General features: G+C 37.9%; 1 protein-coding gene across 6 annotated transcripts in view; it reads left to right on the top strand.

Moving 5' to 3' along the window:
* Window positions 1–20044, top strand: part of Znf638 (zinc finger protein 638) — a 136482-nt gene that overhangs the window by 104477 nt on the left and 11961 nt on the right. For all 6 annotated transcript variants that reach the window (XM_036182011.1, XM_036182010.1, XM_036182012.1 and 3 more), the window contains 7 exons: window positions 601–638; window positions 2362–2493; window positions 5883–6011; window positions 7152–7193; window positions 8167–8301; window positions 9429–9551; window positions 12776–12813. In XM_036182011.1, coding sequence (XP_036037904.1) covers window positions 601–638; window positions 2362–2493; window positions 5883–6011; window positions 7152–7193; window positions 8167–8301; window positions 9429–9551; window positions 12776–12813 — 637 coding nt within the window. The remainder of the gene's footprint in view (window positions 1–600; window positions 639–2361; window positions 2494–5882; window positions 6012–7151; window positions 7194–8166; window positions 8302–9428; window positions 9552–12775; window positions 12814–20044) is intronic.

Here is a 20044-nt window from a genome sequence, read left to right as displayed (position 1 = left end):
AAGTTTGAGGAATAACTGAAATGTATTATTTAAAAACTGTTATCACTGGGCAGCAAGGCCCTTTAAATCAACTGAGCAAAGCTCATATGGACTCACAGAGACTGAAGTAGCAAGCACAGGGCCTGCATGGATCTGTACTCTGTTTATATTATGACTTTCAGTTCAATGCTTCTTTTTTTTTTTATAGACCTCCTGAGTGGGTAGACTTGGTATTGTGCCCTTTTTTGAGCTCTTTAACTTCAGTGTGATGGTTTTGTTTTATTAGATTCTTTTTTGTTACATTTTGTTATCTCTTTGAAGCCTGTTCTTTCCTAATGAGAGACAGAAAGGGAGTAGTAGATCTGGATCGGAGGGGTGGTGGGGAGGAACTAGAAGGAGTAGAGGCAGTTGAAACTATAATCAGGATATATTACATGAGAAAAGAGTCTGTTTTCAGTAAAATGAGACAAAAAGCTGGTATCACTTCTATCCTGTTTCTTAGCTGTTTGTCAGTCATAGACATGTTCAAATAACTTATTTAATTTATTATGGAATAAAGTAGAATCTTGAGGATCACATAAACTTTTAAAAATTGTGTTTTCATTATTTTTTGGTTTTAAGGTACTTTGGAGGCCACAGAAAATGAACCAGTGAGCAAGGTCAGTTTTTTTATTTTATTTACATAAAATTCTCTTAGCAACTGTATTTCACTTTTTGGCATGATAAAAATTCTTAGTCATTTTCACTTCTTTAGATATGTTGGTTAAAAAACTTGAATAAATGTGTGTTTATGAAGATGGCTGTCCTCTGTGTGCATGTTAAGGCAAAATGGATTTGGAGTAGATAACAGCTCTTAGAACTGAAAGAACTAGAACTTATGCACATTGGGAATTTGTTTTGTTTCATTGGAAGAGTTTTGTTTAGATGGGCTTTGTTCGTATTGCAGTCTAAACTTGAACATGCTATGTTACAAGGAGTGACCTTGAACTTTTCATTTCTCTGCTTCAGCTTGGTTAGTGTGGGGATTACTAAAGTGTGTCACCACACCCAGTTTATACATTGTTGGATAAAACCTCAGGGTTTTGTACATGCTTTGCAAGTGGTCCACCAACTGAGCTACATCTATAATTTCTAATAATCCTTTGTGGATTTTTTAAATCTAGCCTTGAGGAAAGTAATATATTGAATACAATGGTTTTTTTTTTTGTGTGTTGCATTTTTTGAGAAACAAGTAGGCCTTCTGATTTATATGAAGAACATAAAATTCACTGTTCCTATATCATTCATCTAGATTTTATTGGTTAGAATTTGAGATTGCTCACATGCTATGCCTAAATTAATTTTTGTCTAATAACCCACTCATTAAGAAATCACTAAATAGTATGTCTTACTTTAGGAAAAGTATTTTTAAGCACTGGTATAGTAGGGTCAATGTATTACAGCATTCCAGTAAAGCTATTTAGGAATTATATACCAATGCACCTGAGAAACCTGTTGTTGTTAGTCACTTGCTTTTCAAAGCTATGACTTTTGGCAAGTTTTCTTTTCTTTTTGTCCCTAAAATCAAAATAGGCCAAGTTTATCATAGAGGCTTTTCAAATTTTTCCTATATTTGCAAAAGGAAAAGCTAGCTTAATGAAAGTGTAAGTTTAGGGAATAAGTATATTGGGACAAAATGAAACAGAAAAGTTTGGTATAAAGATCTTAAAGAGATTAGATAAACTTAAAAAATATTGCCTAAGAGTGGTGGTTGTTCAGGAACATGAGAAGACACACTGCTTTGGGTGTTAAATGTACGCACGCATCACATTGCAAGGCACAGGCATAATAATGGTAAATGAAAGAAGGAGCTATTGTCAGAGGTATGAGTGATTGTCAGTTTTAAAACAGTAAATCAAAAGAAGACTGATAGACGTGGACTAGATGTCAGATAGTATGACTAGTTATTCTACATAATTTAAAATTGTAAATTTGTATATTCTAAAGATGTCTTAGTTACTCTTCCATTGATGTGAATGAGACATTATGACCAAGGCAGCTCATAAAAAAAAGTGTTTAATTGGGGCCATGCTTACAATTTCAGAGGGTTAGTCTATGACTATCGTGTTGGGGAAGATAGTAGTTTTCAGGCAGGCATGGCCCTGGCCATAGGCAGAGAAAGTGAGACAGGAGCTGGAGTGAGACTTTCCAACAAGGCCACACTTCCTAATCCTTCTCAAACAGTTCTACCAACTGGGGATCAAACACTTGTAGGGCCTTTCTCATTCAATCCACCACAAAGGGCATTTAATTTGAGGTTCTACCAGGCTCCTGATTTATCGGGCTTTCCTCAAGTAGTAAATGCAAATTAAATACTAATCACTTTCTTAATTTGTTTTGAAGGAAATGGAGGAAATGAGTGTGGTTTTTATTTCTAATTTGCCTAATAAAGGATATTCTACAGAAGAAATTTACAACTTAGCAAAACCATTTGGAGGTTTGAAGGATATTTTGATTTTATCATCTCATAAAAAGGTAAGAATTTATGATGACTATTTATAAGCACATTTTGACAAAAACATTGAAATTTTAAAAATAGTAAAGATTTAAGGGACTATCTCAACTCATTTAAGCTAACAGATTTTTAAAATCTTTATTATATGCTATTTTTGTTTTGTGTTTTGAAACAGGATCTTACTTAAGCTAACTACAAACTCATAATCCCTCTGTCCTAGCCTGGCTTTGTAATCAATCAATCAACCAACCAGTCTCTGTCTCTGTCTCTCTCTCTGTGTGTGTCTCTCTCTCTCTCTCTCTCTCTCTCTCTCTCTCTCTCATATCTGTCTGTGGGGGCTTTGGGGGCAGAATTGAACTTAGGGCTAGGCATACACTTTACTGCTAAGCTATATCCCTAGCCCAACTAAAGGATTTTTAAAATGAAAAGGAACAGATATCATCTACTTCAGTATTTTTCCTAATTTTATGATATATATGTATTTTTTTTAAGGTTTATTTATTTGGGAGGCTGGGGTGATGACTTAGCAATTAAGAGTATTGGTTGTTCTTTCAGAGGACCTTGGTTTGATACCCAGCACCCAAAAGACAGCTTACAGCCATCTATAGCTATAGTCCTAGGGAATCTGATGCCATACCCTCTTCTGATCTCCAAGGACACTGATAGCACTGTCACACAGACATACATACAGGCAGAATACTCATACACACAAATAGTTTATTTTTATGTGTGCATGGTTACGGACATTAGTTTGAGTCTAGAAAGTGGTTAGTGCTCATTAAATATCACTGCTAGAACAACAAAGATTAATAAATCGTAATAAAGGTCTGGAGAGATTGCTCAGTGGTTAAGATCACTTAACTGTTCTTACAGAGGAAGGACCTAGGTTCAATTCCCAACACTCACTGGGCAGTTTACAACCACCTGTCCATTCCCAAAAGATCTACTATCCTTTGCTAGCCTACGTGGATTCCTGCATGCACATGGTGTACATAAACTTATGCAAGTACACATAGATAAATAAAATCTTTTTTTAAGTATTGTTTTTAAAATTTCTCAGCAAAATTTCTTGTTAATAAACAACTTGTGTGAGGTACTGTGATAGCCTTAAAGGAGGGGAGTTTTCTGGAAAAAGTAATCTAATTTAAAAATATTACTCTTTGGACAGTCTTATTGACACAGTCAATTTTTACTGTCACTTAAATTTTTAAGAATCAGTGGGGAAAATGGAGCACGATCATCAGCCATTGTGCTTACAGAACAAAGGGGAGAGTAAAGGTTGAATTAACGTTTCAAATTAAGTAGACTAGAGACTGAATTATACACACTTTTAAAAGATGCCAAGGACAGAGTATAAGAGTACAGCTTTTCTTTTCTTTTTTCTTTTTATATCTTTATTTTTATTGTATGATGTTTTGCCGTCATCTATATCTGTTTGCCACATGTGTACCTGGTCCCTGTGGAGGTCAGAAAAATGCATCAGATATCTGGAACAGAGTTTACAGGAGGCTGGGAGCCACTGCATGGGTGCTGGGTCTTCTGTAAGAGCAGCCTGTACTCTGAAGCACTGAGCCATAACACTGATTTTTAATGTGAGTTATTTGTAATTTAAAGGAAGATTAAAAGTAGAAAAACAATGCATTCGATTTTTAGTATTGTTTTGCTTTTTGTTGTTTTTGTTTTGTTTTGTTTTTGTTTTTTTCTCAAGACAAGGTTTCTTTCTGTAGCTCTGGAGCCTGTTCTAGAACTCACTCTGTAAAGCAGGCTGGCCTCAAACTCACAGACGTCTGGCTGCCTCTGCCTCTTGAGGACTGGGATTAAAGGTGTGTGTCACCGTTGTCCTGAAAACAATGCATTCTTTAATGTTAAAATTTTTCATATGATAATAGAGTGAAATTGGAAATTTTGAGCTTTTAAAAACAAATTGGGGGCTGGAGAGATGGCTCAGAGGTTAAGAGCACTGGCTGCTCTTCCAGAGGTCCTGAGTTCAATTCCCAGCAAGCACATGGTGACTCAAACCATCCATAATGAGATCTGGTGCCCTCTTCTGGCCTTCAGGTGTATATGCAGACAGAACTCTATACATAATAAGTAAATCTTAAAAAAATATTGATGAGTTTATATTGTAATACCAAAACATGTAATAAATACAGATTTAATATGTACAAAGTCTGAGGCAGTAAACCAAGATTATCTGCCCAGATTTGTTTATTATTGAGTAGAATTATTAAATACTTGGATATACAATACTTCTCTAAGATTATATTGGAAAATACCAGACTCTGCTAATAGTAGTCTCCCCTTAACCATGAGAATTGCCTTTTCAAGACCCAGTGGATGTTTGAAATTAGATGGTACTGAACCTTAGCTATTCTGTATATTTCACATTTCATGCATATACAGATTTCATGTCTCTTCCTTGATAATGAAGCATTTCACATACACTGTAACTTTGGCAAAGCTGGCACAAATTTGTTTTCTTAACTTTACAATCTCAAGGATTTGAGATTCTTTCTTTCCATAATTCTTTTACTAAACTCAGCATGTGATTATTTTTCCTTTTTCTAAATTGCATTTATTTATGTGTGTGTATATATGTGAATGTGCACATGGTACAGTGTGCTCATGCAAGTCATATGACAACTTAGACACCATGTGGGTCCCAGAGGTTGAACTCTAGTGGTTAGGCTTGGCCACAGGGCCTTTACCCACTGAGTACTCATACAGGCTCCCTGCGTGTTATGCTGATCACTTTTGCCTTTCCATTGACAGTAAGCACCTGTAAGGACTTTTCCTGGGCATTTATGATAGCTAGTATCACTGTTATTATACCTCATGATCATAATATAAAATAAAGGTACCTGAACACAGGTGCTGCATTTGACCAGTTGATAACAAATTGTCATTAACTGACTAGACTCACTGGTTAAAGGACTCATGGATATCCCAGGCAGAGTAATTGGAAATACCATTATACCATTAAGAATGACAAGTGATTTAAATCTAAGGAATTATTTATTTAAATGTCTTATTAAATCTTAAAAAGAAATGAAACAAAATGTCTGCTAATGCTAAGTACTATTGTGGATACAATAAATAAGACTTTCTGCATTGAATGTAGTGCCTGATTGCAATTCTGGTGCCTCAAGATGGAGACAAGACCACCTAGGGTCCAGAATAAGACCCTATTTAAAAAATAAACAAAAAACCTTTTCAGTGTTAGTTTTAGAATGTGTTTTGGTTCTCTTTATAATATTGCCTATCTGTTCACTTATTTCTTGCTGTTACATTAATCTTAGCCTATGGATTTTGCTGTTTCTACAACTTTGGTTTTCTTTATTAAGTCATTTGACTCTGAAGAGTCAAGTCTTTTCAGGAAGATTTTTTTTTTTCATTTTTATTTTTATAGGCATATATAGAAATAAACAAAAAATCTGCAGATTCTATGGTAAAATTTTACACCTGCTTCCCAATATCCATGGATGGAAATCAGCTCTCCATAAGTATGGCTCCTGAGGATGTGGACATAAAAGATGAGGTAAATAATCGCTTACACCTTCATTTTTCCTAGATCTTACTAAATTTTTAAGATCAATTTTACTATTTTTGTTGTTGCTGTTGTTATTGTTAACTGGTTTTCTTTCTGGGGTCACATAGTATTTTTAGGCCATAAAAATGTCCTCTCCTTTTAGTGACCACTCAGCCCACTGTTTGAGAGGAAATCCTATTTGGAAACAAACAAACAAAAAACCAAAAAACCCATCTTGACTGCTGCTCTCTGACTAACAATCAAAACAGAATACTGGCAGTTGTCTTTAATTTTTCCTCCTCATTTGTTTATTACTCTTGTTAAAACAGCCAGAGTAATAGAGTAGCTTTGCTTCCTTCATGTACTTTAACCACAAAGCCACGAGACTAACATGAAATTCAGATCTGTTAAGATTCTGTTTCAACTGATGCCAAAACATTTCAGGGTCTGTAGGACCCTAAAAGGAGACAGTAGAATCTCATAGAAGCTAAAGGAAATGCGGATTTAGGAAAACCTTTTCCTGATAATCATCCTAACTTTCTAGTATTAGTGGGGACTATTATACATGTCAGTAGTATTAAAGAAAAAGTTTTAGAACCATAGTTCCATTAGATAAAGGCCAAATTACTTTTCTTTATACAGAGCCTTCTTTTAAAGTATCTTTTTTTTTTTTTTTAAGATTTATTTATTTATTATGTATACAGAAGAGAGCGCCAGATCTCATTACAGATGGTTGTGAGTCGCCATGTGCTTGCTGGGAATTGAACTAATGACCTCTGGAAGAACAGACGGTGCTCTTAACCTCTGAGCCATCTCTCCAGCCCTTAAAGTATCTTTTGCCATTCTTTTCTTGTGCTGCTTTTGGCTTTTTTATGATAGCAACAAATTACTACACTGGTTTTTATTTGCCTGCAGTGAACCTATGGGAATAAGAAGAATTAAGTTAGATAGGTAGGGTGAGACTTACATAACATCTTCAAAAAGAGGGGAGAAAATTTTTAAAGGAGTAAAAAACTTTAGCTACCTGATTTATGAAATACTTAATAATACCTATCTGTGTAGGTCATTGCATAACAAATCATGACCAAGTGTCAGTATATGAATGAAACAGAGCTTTCACCTTTTACTTTTGAATGTTTGACTTTTTAGGAAGCTCTCTTTACAACCTTGATTCAAGAAAGTGACCCAGAGGTGAGTTTCATATTTAAGTGCTTTTGTTTGCTGATTTAATTGAAAATTAAATTTCTTTTTCCTTTGAGAATTAAAGAGAATTCTAGTAGCAGTTTTAATACTGAGTTGACTAAGATTATCAGAAGGCTCTTCTTGGTAAAAATGAAAAGGGTCTCAGTCCTGATATGAATTAAAATTTTTAATTTTGCATACCAACTCCAGTTCTCCCTCCCTCCCCTTCTCTCACCTCCTCACCTCCCTCCAACTTTACCCCCATCCACTCCTTAGAGTGGGTAAGGCCTCCCATGGTAGTCAACAAAGTCTGGCATACCAAGTTGAAAGAGAGCCTAGCCCCTCCCCATTGTATCAAGGCTGAGCAAGGTATCCCACCACCGGGAATGGGCTCCAAAAAGTCAGTTCATGTACCTGGGATAAGTCCTGGTCCTGCTGCCAGGGAACCCACAAACAGATATGAACTGATTTTTTTTATGCACTGAAACGCATATTTGTAGTTGATGTTCCTTTTTTTTTTTTTTTTTTTTTTTTTGAGCTGAGGATTGAACCCAGGGCTTTGCGCTTGCTAGGCAAGTTCTCTACCACTGAGCTAAATCCCCAACCTGTGATGTTCCATTTGAGAATTTTTTTAAAAAAACATAGAAATACATGTCCCATTTTATTTATTTTATTGTTTTATTCATTGCTCAGATATAACATTAAGATCTTACTGTTGGGCTGGAATTGTTAGCTCAATGATAAAGGGCTTCCCTAGCACACATGAGACTCTGGTTTCAATTCCCCACCACCACACCCTACTCCTAGGGGTGGGAATACCACTGTTCTTTTCCATATAGTCATTTTCCTATTCTTGAAAGAAGCATTACCTAGCCTCTGTAATATTAAATTACTGTTAATCAGTGATTTATCATTTGATGTTTATCCTTTTTCCCCCTACTTTGTCTCACCAAAAAAAAAAAAAAAAAACAATAAAATACAGGCAAATACTGATAAAATTTACAACCGATTTGTACATCTTGACAATTTACCTGAAGACGGACTTCAGTGTGTGCTTTGTGTTGGGCATCAGTTTGGAAAAGTGGATCGCTATGTGTTCATAAGTAACAAAAACAAGGTAATTGAATCCTGTATACTTACAGTCTGTAGCTTCTAACTTGGCTTTTGTGTTGAAGCATCTTTAAACATAATTCAACCCCTAAGCAGAAGTATAACAGACTAGGACAGTTTCTTCTGGACTGTGATTTAAAAACAGGTGAAAAAAAAAGATGGCTTCTCTCTTTAGTTTAAGAATCAATAAGAGTCACAGAGAGAACAAGGTAATACAGTTCAAAGAGCATTGTCTTACCAGGAAGACTTACATATATTCTATGACCATGGCAAAGCTGTTTTACCCTTATAAAATGAAAGGTATGGTTTTTAATATATATTTAAAGTCTCCTAACACAGAGATTTAGATGTTTATCAACATTATTTCATGATTTGCCTTCTGTACTTAAAAATACAATAAGTTATCAGCCACCTGATGTGGGTACTGAGACCTGAAATCGAGTTTTCCAGGAGTGCAGCAACTGTTGAGCCATCTCTGCATCCCCTACACTATAGTTCTCTGTTTTAAAGAAGGAAAGGATTTTTAAATAACCTTTTGTTTTGCCTAGCCTTTGTAAGGTATTCTTAAATTATAAATTTACCATTTTAACTTTAGATGTCAGTTCAGTGGCATTAAGCATATTTGAATTGTATTTGCTGTTTTGCAATTGACTTATTTTACTTGGCATATGTTCTAGGTTTATTGATGCAACATATATCAGAATGTCTTTTTAAAGGCTAAACAGCATTCTATTGTGTGCTTAGACTATGTTCTTAAAATTTGCTGGTCGGTGGTGGTGGTGCACGCCTTAAATCCCAGCATTTGGGAGGCAGAGCCAGGCGGATCTCAGTGAGTTTGAGGCCAACCTGGGCTACCAAGTGAGTTCCAGGAAAGGCGAAAAGTTACACAGAGAAACCCTAAAAAAACTAAAAAAGAAAAAAAAATTTTTAAATTCATTCATCAGTTGATAGACAGTTAGGTCTCTTTTTTTTAATGGTTTTGCCTAATATTTCTTGGAATGTAAGTGAATAAATAAATGTTTGGGTCCCCGGTTTCATTTCTTCTGGGTATACAGTAAAAAGTGGAATTCCTAGGTAACGTACTAATTCTAATTGTAATTTTTAAATTCATGCTTTAAAAAAATATTTTTAAAGGTGATTCTTCAGTTAGAAAGTCCTGAATCTGCTCTGTCAATGTACAGTTTTCTGAAACAAAATCCACAAAGCATAGGTGATTATGTGTTGACCTGTACTTTATCTCCAAAGATGGACTCAGAGGTAAGTGGTTTTTGTTTGTTTAATCAACTTTTGTTATTTTAGAAAATCAAAGGGTGGGGCTAGAGAGATGGTTTAGCAGTTAAGAGCATTGGCTATTCTTGCAGTGGACTCAGCTTTGGTTCTAGCACCCATGTAGTGGCTTACAGCCATTTGTACCTCCAGTCACAGGGATCTAGTGCCACCTTTTGACATCCATGGGTTCTAGGCACACACGTGGTACAAACATATACATTCAGGCGAAGCACTCATATGCATAAAATAAATAAATCTTTAAAAAAAATTTTAAGAAAATCAACATAAAGGACATTTTCTGAAAACTCAGAAGATACTTCATGAATGCAATTTAAGAGTAAGCTTAAATAGTAGTCAAACTTCTTCTGAATTTAGATTTTTTTATGTTGATAATTTTAAAAATTCTTTGATCCTCTTACAGTTTTGATGATTATGGAAACAGTACATGAGATAAATTGGTAATTTTGAAGTATGTAACTATTTTTGGGTACTAATATGTGAAGAGATCTGGTATAAACCAGGCAGTGGAGGAACATTCCTTTAATCTCAGCACTTGAGAGGTAAAGGCAGGTGGATCTCTTGAATGTTTGAGTTCCAGGACAGCCAGGGCTACACAGAGAAACCCTGTCTTTAAAAAAACAAAACAAAAAACAAAGAGAGAGACTTGGTATGTCTTCTGTGATCATGTCTGGGAAACAGGTGCTGTTTTTGATCCTTTGTTGCTTCCTGGAAGGAAACATTTTTATTTGTTCATTTTTCAGTGTGTGTGTGTGTGTGTGTGTATTGCATAAGAAAGCAAAATTTACATGTTCTTTGTTTACATAGTTGTACAGTTGAATACATGTAGCTACCTTATATTTAGTACCTATACTTTTTGCTAATCTTTCCAAATTCTTGAATTAACTAAGGAAAGGTGTGTGTGAGTGTGTGTGTGTGCGTGTAATACATCAAGCAGTAAAATACCAGATGGTAAAAAGTGCTGTGAAGACAAATAAATGGAAAAGAATGACAAAGTCAGTTATAGTGATGCATGCCTACAGTTCCAACACTTAGTAGTATTGTGAGTTCAAAGTTATCCTAAGTTACATGAAACCCTGCCTCAGCATACGTAACTTCTCACATAAAAAGAGACACAAATGGGGAATTGTGGGTATTAAAATGGTAAATTAAAACACCCTGCAAAGAGTCATTTGGAAGACTTGAAGGAAATAGGGAGGCAAGCTGTATAAATATATGAAGAAGATATTTTTACTCAGAAGGGCAACCAAAGGTCTTTAGGGGTATAAAATTTTTTTTAATATATTTTTTTTTAGATTTATTTATTTATTATGTATACAGTGAGTGTTCAGCCTGCAGGCCAGAAGAGGGCGTCAGATCATTGTAGATGGTTGTGAGCCACCATGTGGTTGCTAGGAATTGAACTCAGGACCTCTGGAAGAACAGCCAGTGCTCTTAACCTCTGAGCCATCTCTCCAGCCCCCAGGGGTATATATTTAGTCATTGAAGAATTTCTGGACCAACAACCTAGCTTTACCCCCAAGCCTGACCACCTGAATTCAATTCCTGGTAAACATTCCCATGCAGGTTGTTCTCTTACCTCCACTCACGTGCATACACAAACACAAGCTTTTAAAAGAAGAATTTCTAATAGGAATCAATAATCCTAGTTTGAAAATCATTCTGTGATTTTTTTTTTTTCTTTTATCTTTTTTTTTTTTTTTTTTTTTGGTTTTTCAAGACAGGGTTTCTCTGTGTAGCTTTGCCCCTTTCCTGGAACTCACTTGGTAACCCAGGCTGGTCGAACTCACAGAGATCCTGCTTTGCCTCCCGAGTGCTGGGATTAAAGGCGTGTGCCACCACCGCCCAGGTTTTTTTTTGGTTTTGTTTTTGTTTTTTAATCTAAAAGCTGTTGGTTTTGACTTAATGTTTTCAGTTCATTTTTTTTTTTTTTTTTTGAGAAATTATTTTTTGTTTGTTTTTATTTTTCGAGACAGGGTTTCTCTGTAGCTTTGGAGGCTGTCCTGGAACTCACTTTGTAGACCAGGCTGGCCTTGAACTCACCTGCCTCTGCCTCTTGAGTGCTGGGATTACAGGCGTTCACCACCACCGCCCGGCGAGAAATTCTTTAGATGTGCTTTGATCACATTTACTTCCAGCTTCTCCTCTTAACATCTTCGAGACTCACTCTTACCTTCCCTGAAAGCTTTTTTTTTTTTTTTTTTTTTTTTAATATTAGCTTTAATTTTTAAAATAACTCACTGATCATTTTGATGTTCCATAACATTACTTTTTTGGAGGGGGCGGGTTCGGAAAATATTTAAAAGCATTAGTGCTGTAGCGTTTCTAGGGTGTATGTATGTATGTCTATGTAAAGGCCAGAGGTAGATGTTGGATGTCTTCCTCTGTCGCTTCTCCACCTTCTTTTTTGACAGTTTGTTTTACTGAGCTAAAGCTCACTGGTTGAGTTTGATTGGCTGTCCAGCAAGACCCAGGAGTCCTACTGTCTCTTCTCCCCAGCACTGATATTATGAGCATGCTACTGCTCCCAGTTTTTTGTTTTTTGTTTTGTTTTGTTTTGTTTTTTTAATGGATGCTGGGAGTCTGAACTTACATCTTTGTGCTTGCACCATGAGTATGTACCTACTTAGCCATCTTCTCAGCCCCACTTCTGCATGTTTAAGTAGGAGATGTTTGTATTGTTTAGTCTTAAGTTACCCAGGCTGTTCTTGAGTTCTTGAATTCACGGGATTCACCTGCTCTAGCCTTCCAGGTAGCTAGGGTTATAGAGGTGCTACACCATGCCCAACTTAGTGGGATGCTTTATTAAAACTTTTTTTTTTATAAATTCAAGTCTTTAAAAGCAAATCTGCAAGGAAGATTTTTATGTCATGTTTACTGGTTTTATTCTAAGCAAAAGATGTTATTTTCAAGCTTTAAAATTCACAAATTTTCTCGTTTCTATCAATATATCATTACTTGGTAATTTGACTTATTCTATGTAACCTAGCAGCAGTTTTTAATGAGAAAAATTTTCCTGGAACATAATAGTTATGTCCAGAAAACTAACACTAATTCTTTTTATTTTTAAGAAGCAGCCTTCTCCCCCCCCCCTTTTTTTTTTTTTTAATTTTTGTTACCTAAATTTACCTGAAAATATTCAGTGGTGCAGAACCACTAGAATAACCTCTAATAAAATATGAATTATATTGTAGGCTCAAAGGGAGAATGATCCGGAACTAGGAAAAGAAAGGTATGTTGCTTTAATCTCTTTCCTTTCGTTTTTTTGTGTATTGTTTGAGTATTTCTGTATCATGAGGTAACTGTTCTCAGGTACAGAAAGTTCCCACCCTAATTGCTCCTTTTGTTTATGTGTAAGCTTGATGTCTGTTTACTCTTGGGTTCTGTTTGGCCTTGGGGTTTGTTTTGGTTGGTGGCTATATTTAATATTATTTAGGTATTTATTGACTCTTTAGAGAAACTACATGTATAAACAGTTTGAATTACATATAGAAATGTTGCTTCTTTATGCTTGGTAAACACCCTGGAATGTTTGGCTCCCCTGACCCCGCTGAAGAATTAGGCCCACCACCCGCAGCAGACCTTGACTTAGGAGGGGTAGTGAGCCTAATTTTTCGGTGGGGTCAGGGGAACCCCACAGCTGGCTCCTGAACAGGGAACAACAGAACGTTTGACTAAGGCCAAGCTGTTGGTTGGGGCAAGTGAAACACTTAGCATGGGTAATGCAACTTCCACCATCTCCATTCTCAAGGTAGCGTTCCACCCAGAGTGGGAGGAGGATTTGACTGAGGGAGAGAGAAGAGACTGGGAGGAAAGGAAAATCAAAGTAAAAATCTCTGGCCCTGAGGAGGATGGCGCTGAGGAGTCCTATCCTCTCCTCTCCCATATTGCCCCAGGACTCAATAGGAAGGCAAAGAAGAAGTGAGGCAGGGGAGGCTGTAGAGCCCCATACAGCCTTCAGGAGGGAGTTACAGGACCTTGATCCCTATGGTCAGCTCTTTGCCAATGGAGGAGTGTCCCGGGAGCCTATCTACGCAGAAGCCTAAATGGCTAAAGCTAAGGGCCAGAAGAGGAGGCAGAGGGAAACGGGATGCTGAACCTCCAAGCTTTCCCCATTAATTTGGCCCCAGGCCCAGGTAGACAGAATGGTACCCCTGGGAAGCAAATGACATCAAGGATCTCCGCAAGGTGGTGATGGAGAATGGACTGAACTCCCCTTAGGCCCATACCTTGCTGCAGGATATTACATATAATCCATGTGTACCTAAGGACTGGATGGACCTAGCAAAGGCAGTGCTCACCAGCACCCAGTACATCAAATGGTGTGCTTACTATAAGGAGGAGTGCCGACTGTCAGACCTTCTTTAATGGTATTGGAGGATCATTTAATGATTTAATGATTATGGAGGAGGAGGCAAGGGTACAGGGAGATAAGGGAATAGAGGTCTTCACTAGGCTCCGGGAGTTCTGCAACCGAGCTGACAGGTGGAACCTCCAATTCTAAGGGTCACTGCCTCCCTGGTCCCCAAGATTAGATGGAAGCCCAGGGGCCCTGTGTGGGTAGTGCAGTGCCTGCTCATCAAACCCAAATTAGAAGCAGTCTGCTCCTTAGGTAAAGAACAACTAAACCTGGGGCATATATGCCCCCAATAAGTCCATGGAATACACCAGTATTTGTAATGAAAAAGGCTAATACGACCTGGTGTGTGCTGCAGGATCTTAGAAAAGTTATTGAAAAAATGGAGATAGTAAGAACCCTTTTGAGAGGTCTTCCTTGGATTCCTGCAGTCCTGACAGAATACACCATCACTCTTCTGGATGTTAAGGATTATTTCTTTTCTGTTCCTCTTCATCTGGAAGATTGCTCTAAATTTGCATTCTCCATCCCTTCCTTAAATTTTTCACACCCAGATGAGAGGTATGAATGGGTGGTGTTACCCTGGCCAGTAGCCCTGCCTCCTGCCAAAATGATCTGACCTCTTTGCCTGTTTGGGAGAGACTGGGATCCCTGATGTACATCTACATGGTTGATCTTATTGTGGGTCATGGAGACCCCATCCTTGACTGCCTATGTAAGAATGGACTTAGGGTGGTACATAATAAGATTCAACAGGTGGCACCCTTTAGAGTTCTTGGAGCTGAGCTTATCTTAACAAGGGCCTGCCCCTTAAACCTAGGTTGGATATCCCCTCTCAGGTGACTCTTAACTCTGCTCCAGAGTATTATGGGGGAGATAAATTGGCTGCTACCCTGGATGTCCATTTCCAAGGATGTCCTTCTCCCCCTTTATGACCTACTGAAGGGCATGGGACCCTCAGATAAGGTTACCCTCACGCCTGAACAGTGAGCCGCCTTCTCCCACGTTCAGAGGGCCCTTTGGCCCTCTCTAAAATGCTTCTCAATAGAAAAACCCTTGGCCCTTTGTCTTTTTACCAGAGCTTCCTTGTTTTTCCGCATCCTAACCCAGGAGGGTGAGCCCATAGAATGGGTCCACCCCTCAAGCTGATCAGATGTCAGATGCTTTCATAAGAAGGAGAACACAAGCTCTGGGACACTATGGGTGGGAACCCCATACACTTATCTTCCCCTTTAGAGTGGCAGATATAGATTGGCTCATACGGGCCAACACTCGTCTTGCCCTAGCCCTGGAGGGATTTATGGGGCAACTAGATTGCCATTATGGGCCTTCTCCTTGGACCACCATGCTTTGGAGGCTCCCCTAAAACTTCCTAATATGTTTCCTTCTGAACCTATTCCAAATGCCCTACATGTTTTAACTGTTGGTGGCCACACAGGCTCAGCTAATGCAGCGTTTAAAGGAGGGTCAGACACTCCCATGCAGCAGGGATTTTGTCCCTGTGAGGGGTTGGCCCAATACAAGGAAATGCTGGCCGTCATCCTGGCCATGCAAGACATACCAAGACCTCTCAACTTGTACACAGATAGCCTGTATATGGCCAATCTGATGCTTCACTTACCTGGGGCATACATCCGTTTGGATGCCCACCCCATTTCCCTACCCATGGTTGCTCTACAAGGGCTGTTATAAGGTCAAATCCATCCCATCTATTATAGCATATGAGGGGACACTCTTCACTTCCGGGATTCTTATCTCAAGGCAATGCACAGGCTGATAAGCTGGCCTCTGGTGTCCGCACCAGAGGCAACTCAATTACATGACCTAACCCACATTAACTGGAGGGGGCTACAACACCGATATCCTCAAATTCCTATTAAAGATTTCAAAAAAGTAGTTCATACATGTAAGTTCTGCCAACCTTACCTATGAGTAACTCCACTGCAAAGGCCCAGGGGTAAACCCTAGAGGCCAAAGGGCAAATACTATGGCAAACGGATGTGGAAAGCTAAAACACATATTTGTATCAATAGATACATATTCTGGTACCTGCTGGGCCACGGCTCACACAGGAGAGAGGTCCAAACATGCACATTCCCACTTCTTACAATGTTTTGTCGCATTAGGCTAGGCCTTCCTAATCAAGTAAAAATAGACAATGGCCCCTGTTTTGTTGGGAAAGCTTTGCAGTACTTTTTTACACAATGGAATGTAACCCATGTAACAGGGATCCCTTATAATCCTCAAGGGCAAGCAATTGTTGAAAGAAATCATCAATGCCTCAGAGAACAGCTTCAAAAACAAAAAGGGGGAATTAGTCCCTATATATACCTACAGCTAGCCCTCCTTACCCTTAATATTTTAAATTTGCCCAAAGGGATGCTGGAATCCAGATTTCAAAAGCATTGGGGTCAATTAAACCCCAAACCACAGATACAAGTCAGATGGAAAGACCCATTGACATTCAGATGGAGGGGACCAGATCCCCTACCTACAGTGGGAAAAGAATATAGATGCATCTTCCCCATTGGGAAGAATGCCCTGATCTGGCTACGAGCCAGAAAACTCAAATTCCTTCCCTCCCTATCCTTACAGGAGGATGCCAAAGACAACCAATAAGGAAAGGAAGGTCCTTTGGTGGTCGCAGCTTGTTTTTAGAGGGAAAAAACAAAAAAACAAAAACAAGAAAGAAAAGAAATAGTAACAATAAACAGATCCAAGGGACTTGGTCCCTTGAGGAGCTCTTATGTTCCTTGACTGTTTCAGTTGGAAGCCCTCCTGTAGGTGACTTTCCTATCCCTTATGATAACTGCTACCCTCCAGGAATCAGCATTAGCCTCAACTGATAAGATGGGAGGTGATCAGTGCTGGTACTGGCAAGATCCTCAATGCGACTGAGAAGGCAGTCCTGGGCTCCTGGTGGCCAGACCTCTGAGATCTGGCCAGGGGATCCTGAGGTGTGGGTGACTGGACCCCAATCCATGAGGAAAGATACTTAAAAAAGTCTCTTGATACTCTTGCTCAAATGACTCTCCAAAACAGGAGAGGCTTAGACCTTCTTTTCTTAAAGCAGGGAGGCCTATGCACAGCGCTGGGAGAATGCTGCTTTTATGTAGACCATTCTGGAGTTCTTTTACATAATCTAGATGAGATACACAAGAAAAAAATTAAAATATGCCTTGGTTTAAATGGCTCCTTGGCTGACCACACTCATTTTCACATTTCCATACTCTTTGGGCCGCTGGTTCTTTTATTTCTGGCCTGTACTTTTGGGCCTTGGTTATGGAGAAAACTAATCAAGTTCTTCAGGGTCCAAAAAGAAAAAAACACAGCTCATTACTTTGCTATTACTATGACAGGCTCAATACTAATGACACTTCCCTGACATAGGGGGTGAACCTAATCTGAGGTGCCAGAGTACTATGCAAACCTTCGTAGAAGGTGCCTTCTCTGTCCGTACCTAATCCAAGGTGGTCTTGCTCAAAAACAGAAAAATAGTAGTTGTGGGTATGCCGAGCACATGTTGCTGCAAAAGCCAAAGATGGCGCTGAGAGGAAGTGAGCTGGGCAGGGACCTAACTTTTTTACCAGAAATTATGATTGGATCTTGGGGTCAAGAGATAAAATATAGGTGCATGGCCTCCTCCTGATCATCATGCTGATCTATACCCTGAGAGGCTCATGGATGGATACATGACCCTTGTTGTGATTGGTAGAAGGAAAGCTGACTTGTGGTTTGGTGCTTTATAAAGGGTGTGCTGATGCTTAATAAATGAGTTCCCATTTGACATGACTCCCCACTGCATCTGATTGTCTGGTTGTCTCCGGGTACCTGGAGGCTGGGTGACAGGCCAGTGGAGCACTACCCATCCTCAGTCAAGGTCTGCTGGGGGAAATGGGCCTAATTCTTTGTTGGGGTCAGGGGAACCCCACACTGGAGTACATGCTCTTCACTTAGATTGTTGTGTACCAAAAAAGTTAAATACAATATATTTAATCTTAAAATTTCATTAACTTAAAAGTACAATTTTCAGTGTATTTTTTTACAAAGTTGGTATAATTTTAGAACATTTAAAATATGGAATGGGAATATTTGTCAAAAGAAAGTACTACTTTGTATCCACTAATCAAAACTTAATTTTCAGAATCTCTTCAAACTACTGACTCACGAATTTGTTTTAGTCATGGTGTTTACTGTTGATTACTGCTATTTTTTAGTCTATGTTTAAGATCATCTAAGTTTCAAATAGCAATTTGAAAATGTTTAAATACAAAAGTATTGATTTGATGCTTTGCAAATGATGTCTTATGGATTTTCTTATTAACTAGCTTTTTGTAAAATCAGACTATTCTAGATTGTTAAAAATGATTGTGAGGGTTGGGGATTTAGCTCAGTGGTAGAGCGCTTGCCTAGCAAGCTCAAGGCCCTGAGTTCGATTCCCCAGCTCAAAAAAAAAAGATTGTGAGCATATTGAAATACATTGGTAACTCATAAGCAATATTTCTGGGTTACCATGTGTCAGCACATAGTTTTAAAGTTGTTTATCCTTAAACCAATAATAATTCACATGCAAGTCCACAGAGTGCTTAATAAATAACAATGCCACGATGTAGGTCATATGTACAGACCTACAGTTTTCTCTGTTGGTGGCAAGAAATAGATTTCCCCAAATATTTGTTTTTGGGTATTCTGTTTTGTAGTGTTTTTTTATAAACATCCACAAAAGCTTATTTTTATCAGAAACAATAGGTTGTTAATCTGTTTTTGTTGGGTTTTCTTCTTTTAAAAACTCAGAATATTGACATGTTAATGAATAGTTTCTAGTCTTGCTAAATTGATTTTTTTTAAACTTATTCCAATTTTGTTGTCATTTTTTCTGACTTGTATTGCAGAGAGAAAGTAATAATAATAAAACAATGTGGGACATAGAGTACTTAATATTACTTTTGGAGTAAACTCACACCAAGAAAATGTTGGTGATGTTTTGCTTTCAAAACAAAACAAAACAAAATGTTGCTTTATAAGGATACTAGATGGAATTTCCCTTGTTCATTAATATTGGTAAAACCTGGTATTTACCAATATTACCAGATAAACATTAATTTCTGGTATTGTTAAATCTCATCCTAAAATGTCTTGAGATGTGTGTGTTATGGTGTCATTATCTATGCTTATACCTAACCTTAATTATACGCCTTTTGTAAAATTCTGAATTGATGGGGTTGGGAGTAGGATATTAGACACCTGTGTACTAAATGCCTTTCTGGAATTGTTTTTGCAACTGTTTCTCAGAATGTAACTGTTTTCCTGTGATCTCTTAAAAACACACAACCAAAAACTGCCATTTTAATTCTGGTATTAATATTATTTGAAATCTCACTGGCATTCCAAACTAAATCAATCAACATTGAAACTTTCCTTTATTCTAGCCAATAAACAGATACTCATTTTTGTTAAAACAATTTCTATGAAGAAAACACTATAAACACTGGTACACAGTGAGACTGGAGAGATGGCTCAGCAGTTAAGAGTACTTTTCTGTTCTTGCAGAGAAGAACCCAAGTTTGATTTCATGCACTCACATGGAGGCTCACAAATGCCTCCAATTCCAGCTTCAGGGGCCCAGGGCCATGCTCTGGCCTCTGAGATCTCTGCACTCACATAATGCACATAAACTCAGGCAGGCTCACATACACATACATAAGTTAATAATTAATTTTAAAATGACTGGCACAGAAGCAAAATATGGAATCAAGCCATCTTTTCAAACAAGCCTGTGTTCTGTTTAAATCCAAAACTGCAATAGTTACTCTTTGTGTAAATGAGAATAACTGTTTATAAACTTCAAATGTGATAAATAGAAGTCTTGTTACGTCTTGTTACATCTTTCAGCCGAGATTAAAAAATCTTCATGTTTGCTCAGCCTCATAAATGTTTCTATATAGTTCAGTTTATAAATCTTTAGCATTAGTAAATAGCCCAGTAATGAAGCAGGAATTTGAGTTTATTATTGATATGAATCTTGTAATTTCAAAAGTTTGTATTTTGAGAAATATCCATGTAACTAAGTGTCATGGTTGTTTCTTTGTCGTGTTTGTGCTTGGCC

Source organism: Onychomys torridus, chromosome 3, assembly GCF_903995425.1.
Source record: "Onychomys torridus chromosome 3, mOncTor1.1, whole genome shotgun sequence".
NCBI classification, from domain to species: domain Eukaryota; kingdom Metazoa; phylum Chordata; class Mammalia; order Rodentia; family Cricetidae; genus Onychomys; species Onychomys torridus.
The sequence above is the reverse complement of the archived record's forward strand: the minus strand, read 5'-3'. Positions and strand labels throughout refer to the sequence as shown.